Here is a 6665-nt window from a genome sequence, read left to right as displayed (position 1 = left end):
ATTTGTGTACTTTAAAGTTGTTAAAGAGTAGTTGTAGTAGCAAGTTTTTTGTGGGAGGGGAAATATGTACGCTGGGAAATAACTGTTCTTTCACTTTCTAAGTAGAACTGTAATGAAAACTATACGATTCCTCCTAGTACAGGTTTTACAAAATGTGGTTTTGTTTTTACTTCTTATGTGAATTACTGTGTGTTCTGGACTTGGAGTGAAAGTTAAGGAAACACACTGCATTGCACTGAAATACTTTGATTTTTTTATTGAAGACTAGGTTACAAGTTTTCATAGGTAGATCTCACTTTGCTGGGGAATTCTCTTGTGAGAATGAAGTAGTTATTATCTGCTATCACTTTCCTAACTGGGATTGTGACTCTGGTACCAAGTTGCTTGGTATCTGTTAAGGTAGTGGTGGGGAAGATGGGCATGTTTGAGTTCTTGGTAGAAATGAGTTGGGAGAAAATGTGTGTACTGTCTCATTGAGTGTTGATGTAGAGATTCTTCGGACGGTTCTTGAAAGGTCTTAATCCCACTAGAATGGGGTCTGTCTGTGAAGATACTCCAGAGGAAGCAAAGCTGTTCTGCTTTCAATATGAAAGGCAGTATATTTTGAGTAACAGAACTTCGCAGTATGTTATTCACGGGTTATTAGAACTTCTGCTTCGTAAGAAGCTGTTCTTAGTTTTTACTACCTTGTCTTCAGTAGATTTTGTAGAACCAAGTATTTTGTTCAGAAAGATTGCCTTTCATTCATTTTGGAGACTGCATGTGCCTTCAGCTGTCTCTGTGTTTGCTTTAGCAAATCTTCTGGGGCTAAGGAATAATTAGAAATTCATTAAGCCTGGAGAAATACCAGGTCACATTAGATGCTGTTATTCAACTCTAGCAATTCTGCTGAGTTGGATGGGAACAGGCTGCTTGTTTCTACTGCTTTATAGGCTTTTAAATGCAGGGCATCAAGTCCTAGCTATATATCCTTGTGGCAGAGAGACTTTAAACCTGTGGTGGGTATGATAGGCAGTGCACAGGAAAGGCCTGTGAAGTTTGTGAATCACACTGAAAGCAGAGTCTCTAACTTGCCTGCCAGCTGCAGGGTAGGCATGTTTTGGAATACTGTCTGCTTGCTTGAAACTCTGTTAAAAAGGTCTTAAGTATGGCACAAAAGATCCTCCTAATATTTTGCAGTAATACTTTTAAGATATTTGAATAATTTTGAAAACATTCAACTGGAATGCAGTCTTATCACTGAAGGCGTTCAAAACGGAAAGTTATTCACGCTGAACATGCAGTCTTTCTTTGGTAAACTCCTATGAGAGGTCTTGGACAAGATCCTGTACCATCCACTGGTTTTTAAGAAACTGTAGACTTCAGTCTGTACAGCTGCTTCAGTTGTTAGTTTATCAACTAGTGCCCAGAGGGAACATTTGAAATACTTTCTTTATCTGTGAATAATTTGATAAATGACAATTGTGTGTGGGAAAACACTGAAAAATGATGCATTTCATGCAGAATCGCTATACCCCTTCTGAACCCTGATGCTACTTTAATATATCAATACAAAAATCTTGCCGAGAAATGCTACTTTCCCAGTTATTCTTTTAAAACTGGTATTCCTGATCTGGTGGCTTCAGTCCACTCTGAGACCTTTGTGTTTGGTTTTATTTTTATAACAATGGCTTTAGGACTTCTGAATTTCTGTCTCAATATGAGACAGATTAGTTAAGCTTTTGAAGAATTAAAAAGAAGGAAGGGAGGGAATAATAGCAGATTTGCGGTCACTCCTCAAATGAATGCAACTTAATTTCAACATCCTTACAATGTTGACAAGCGTACGCACATCCGGGAGTTGTTCACTGGGCAACTTGGTATTTTATTTTTCTGAAACAAATTGTAGTTATTCTACCAAATAATATAAAAGAGGTTATAAACAATTTTTACTGAATTTTTGTACAGGTAGGACATCAAGGTAATTCAAATAATCAATTTTTCCATTGCACCTGCTAAATTTCTTGTACCAGTTCTATAATCCTAACAGTAGGGTGTTTACCTTAAGCATGCTCTTCCTCCTTTTGTGACAGACAGCAAAGCAAGAACGTAATTTTGGACAACCATGTACAGTCTTAATTCTGTAGAAAGCTTGATCAATTGTGTCATTCTTGTGTGTGTAGACTGGAGATTCTGTAGCAGCTCTGTGTGTTTCATACACTAGCAGGTGCTTTCTTACGTCCTTAATGCCAAAATGTGGAGTCTTCAAATCCATGGTGCCTTTTGACATAACGGGGTATTGCATTCTTTTTATGAAATGGGATACGATTTTCTTCAATTTTCAGTGTGATCAATATTTCATATGAAATATTGAACATCACATTTGGGTAATCTGAATAACTGGGCATACTTTGGACAGTTGCAATTCTGGCATATTCATGGAAATGGGAAGGACTTGCACCATGAACCATTCCTTACAGGGATGCTTTCACTTTTGTATTACAATCTGTTTGGGTTTCTACTGACAAACTCACCAAGTTTAAAAGGATTCTGTTTCACCTGAGTTACCATGTTACCTTTGTTTGCCTCTTCAGACAGATAGTGCCTTCCCAGTTGTTACAAATGTGGGGGACTGCCTGTGTGAGATGACAGGGACATTTCTCCAGGTGGGTTCCTGAGCTAATTTTCCAGTGGGTATGCCATAGATCTTAACCTCTAGGGTATGACTAGTCTGTGTTATCCAGTCTGATCTGTGTAAACCCAGAGAACTAACACTGAAGTCCTGAAGTTAAAATGGGACTGAAACTAGCCTGTTCTCATATAAATGGGTGACAGGCTGAGGCTGAAAATTTGATTTCAAAGTCTGGATTCTTGACACACCAAACCTCATTGGCAGCTTTAGGTATTAACATAGTTTCTGCTACAAGTTATGCATGGTTGATGGACATCAGATAATCTTTACTGACTTAGGTCAGAAGCTTAGTCACTGACATGCTGTCACCCTGATAAATATGCTTAAAAGCATCTAAGCAAAACACATGATGGAATCTGTCACTTTTCAAATACTTTGTTCATATCGGTTAAATAGCAATAGGTGTCATAATTCTGTCAAGCTGACAAAGTTCAACTACCATACCAAACAGGCCACAAGCCTGACAGTCCTTTAAATCAGTTTCTAGACCACGTGTTTCTAAATTTGGTCACTTACACACTGTTATTTTGTTTCCAAAATCTGAATAAAATGGATCACCCAGTTTTCAAAATGGTGAGTGGAAACAGCACGTGTATAAAATTATCTCTTAATTTTATGATGAGTCATCACGTATCAAAGTTGTGTCTCCTCCCTGGTGTCTTGTCCCACAGTGTTGCAGAAGCTGTTTTTTCGGCTGGGTGCAGTATTTGGAACATAAGCCAATGGATCAGGTCGGATCAAGTATCTATAGAAAGAAATTACAATTTTTTATTAAAAAGAATTGATGTGAGCAAGAATAAAATAAGTGCATACAGTTGTAAAGGTGAAAAGATCTGAGGAAGACATAAAGGCTTACTTCGAAGGTGCTTAGTCTAGTTCTTGTTGGGTAACTTGGGACACTTGGGTAACTCCACCTGCTTTAGATGCTAATCATAGAGCTTTTCACATTTTGTTTGCCTAGACATCATCTGTACGTACTAGGTACAGCTAAACCTTAATTTTGACTCACAGCTCCTTTGCCAGTAATTCTGTATTTCTTTATGCATTTCCTTTACTCCTTCAAGAAGGTACAAGCAGTCCACAGAGCTATTTCCCAAATAATTTTGTGAGAAAACAATGGATAATTCTTGTCTCTTTGCCCAACAAATAAAGAGCCTGACGTTGATAATCTTGGTAAAAGCTGACAGTCTGTCGACAGACTCTTCAGAATAAGAATTTCTAGTAGATCTGAGTACTTGAAAATGACTCATGAGTTTGAATATAAGTTTGAGATGTTTAAAAGAACTGCTTTTCTCGGGTAAAGGATGTAAGAGCTTCCCATTAATTTAGAACTGTAAATTTTTCACTGTTTTGACAGCTATCTCAAATGATAAACTATCTGATCTGAGGTGGCTTTAGGTGCTAGCACTATAGTAGCTTTGTGGATTAATCCCAGCATTTTATTAATCCTTGCATATCATGTAACTTTCCCCACAAAAATTGAAATTGCAGGAAAACCAAGTATAAAAGAATCCTTTCTCTCATACCTCCATGCCACATTTCTGTCCATCTCCTCATCAGCCAAATGAACTATGCTTGACCAATGAACCAAATGAAAATGCTTGAAATGCTCTCCAAATAGAGGCTGCATGCATGCAGTGTGGTGCTTCTAAAGATTTTCTGTGTGACTTTGCAGTGGCTCTGAAGAAAGTTTCTCATTCTACAGGCTGTGAACTTCTGCCATTCTGTATAATGAGTATGTTTAGCCCCAGACTTAATAAAAAGCCCCAAAAAATTCTTCAATAAAACATGAAACAGAAAAACCTGATTAACTGAACTAACATTTTCTGTAAGTGTATGAGCAATCACTGCCATACGTCCCCCAGAACTGCTGTATGTTTTCAGCTCACCTAATAACAGACTGTTCCTGGCTCAAAGCATGGGCTTCTGAGTCTGTGGCACGTTGCCTTTATGGTGGATACTCAGGAGAATCGCCTGATCTCCAGGATTTGGAAACACCACCTGCTGCTGTTACTTTATTGATGTTCTTCCTTCTGTCAGGGCTAAAATAGCATAGCAGTGTTTTCTCTATCTTACAGAATTTGTTGCTACACATAGCCTGAACTTATTTGCACAAGAAAACTGTGGATGTAAATAGGGGATTGAAAAACTCTATTCAATCTGATGTTTAGTGCAGAACAATCTATATTTTTTTGCTGATCCAGGCAATGAAACTGATGAGCAGTGAAAGAGTCTGCCCTATTCTGTTCATTAAATACAAATGAAGCATGTTTAAAAACATGCTTATCTTGCTTGGTTTTTTTGGTTTTAGTTTGGGTTTTTTTAGGAATATGTTTTCTTAAATTTGGAGGGAAAACTCAAGTTTCCCTTAAGTAAAAATAAAATAAAAGTTAACAAAATTTGTATAGTGATAAACATTGACACAGTTGTAAGAAGCCTAAATGTATGATAAACAACTGCTAGTGTGTTGAGGGTTTGTAATTGGCCTGATGTCACAGATCCCAGATCTCAGTGGTCATCTTCCTCCCTTAGGCATGACTTACTGCATAAGCAATTCCTAGGTGTGATCTCTGTGTGTTACTGCAGAAAGCTGAAATCTGGAGCTCCTAATTGCAAATCTTGGAACTGAAACTGCAGCTCTGAATCTGATGTTTTCATGGGCATCAACCACACCAACAGCAGAGCAAATATGTTAATCTCCAGGAAAAAAAACCTCAAACAAAACATGTCAAAGGAACAAAGAGCTTGTAGTGCATGTTTTTGATTTTTGTTGTGTTTGATTTTTGGTTTGGTTTTGTCTTGTGGTGGGTTTTTTTTGCTTTTAAAAAAGGAGAGTGCTCATGCTAGCAATGGAATGTATTGTAATAATTCTGGAATGAAAGAACAAGGAGTACTACTGCAAGATCCATTTGCACGTTCTGAACTCTGATACAAAGAAAATCACGCTCTGCTGAGTCAGTGTCAGCTGTCAAATTTGATGATTTTTCTAAATACGCAGAGTAAGATGAGGATGAGAGAATACATAGGTAAGGGCATTACTAATATATGTATTAAATATGTATTTATTTTAAATATGCACACGTGTGTATAACTACCTGTCTATTTAAATAGACAAGTATTAATTTTTATTTTTTTTGCAGGTGTATAGGAAAGTCTGGGCTTCTTTTCCAGCAGAAAGATAATGAAATTAATTCAGTCAGGAAGTGCAAATGACAAATTCTGCAGGTCTTGTGACTTTTGTTGTGCTTTAACTTACACGATATCATTCAGCTCTAATCTCGTATCTGGAGAAGGATTGATCAGGATGTAAGAGAGGGTATTCTCATGATCGTTCATTTCATCTAGAGGCAAAAAAATATACCAAATTAATTATATTTTAAAGCAAACTTTTCAGAGTTTTCTGTCTGAAAGTAGAGCTGGTTTAAAATACTCCAAGTTTGTCTTAGGGAAAAAGGGCAAAACAAAAAAAAACCCAACTTCCTCTGCCCCCCCCCCCCCAGCAATAAAACCATAAACTTTTCTAATTTTGTTTATGGCATCCTCAGTTCTTAAAAATCAGTTCATCTTGCATAATAGTGATGATTTTGTTTTTTTTTTTAATTATTGATTGAAAGTATTACAGTAACCATACCATATCCTGCTGGGGAAAGGCCCAGATGCTTCATTCTGTTTTTCACTAGTTCAGCAAGCTCCTGTCTTTCTGATCTCCTGTAAAGGTTCATTCGCTGCTGGTTTATCTTCTCAGCTGTTTTACCAGAGTGTCTTGGTACTCTTCTGCTCAGTCGCCGGGCCCACTGCATGCTTTTTCGTCGTAACAAGGGGTGATCAGACTGATCACTAGATGTGGAGTTACGATGGTTATTACGATAATTAACTTGTTCTTTGGTGTCTTTAGTGTCTTCCCATTCTTCCACACTGATGGAGATTTGAGACTTGAAAATGAAAGGAGAAATTGAGGGCTTTAGAAAATAGAAACAGATCAAGATGTTCCCTT

At 37.4% G+C, this 6665-nt stretch overlaps 1 protein-coding gene across 9 annotated transcripts in view; it reads right to left on the bottom strand.

Moving 5' to 3' along the window:
* Window positions 1–241: 241 nt before the first annotated feature.
* The window catches only part of KCNT2 (potassium sodium-activated channel subfamily T member 2), a 136983-nt gene continuing 130559 nt past the window's right edge, over window positions 242–6665 (bottom strand). For all 9 annotated transcript variants that reach the window (XM_065675328.1, XM_065675326.1, XM_065675327.1 and 6 more), the window contains 3 exons: window positions 6303–6603; window positions 5928–6012; window positions 242–3416 (listed from right to left, as the gene is read on the bottom strand). In XM_065675328.1, coding sequence (XP_065531400.1) covers window positions 3305–3416; window positions 5928–6012; window positions 6303–6603 — 498 coding nt within the window. In that variant the 3' untranslated portion in view covers window positions 242–3304. The remainder of the gene's footprint in view (window positions 3417–5927; window positions 6013–6302; window positions 6604–6665) is intronic.

This window comes from Lathamus discolor, chromosome 3 (assembly GCF_037157495.1).
Source record: "Lathamus discolor isolate bLatDis1 chromosome 3, bLatDis1.hap1, whole genome shotgun sequence".
NCBI lineage: Eukaryota > Metazoa > Chordata > Aves > Psittaciformes > Psittacidae > Lathamus > Lathamus discolor.
Note: the sequence above shows the minus strand (reverse complement) of the source record. Positions and strands in the feature narration are given on the sequence as shown.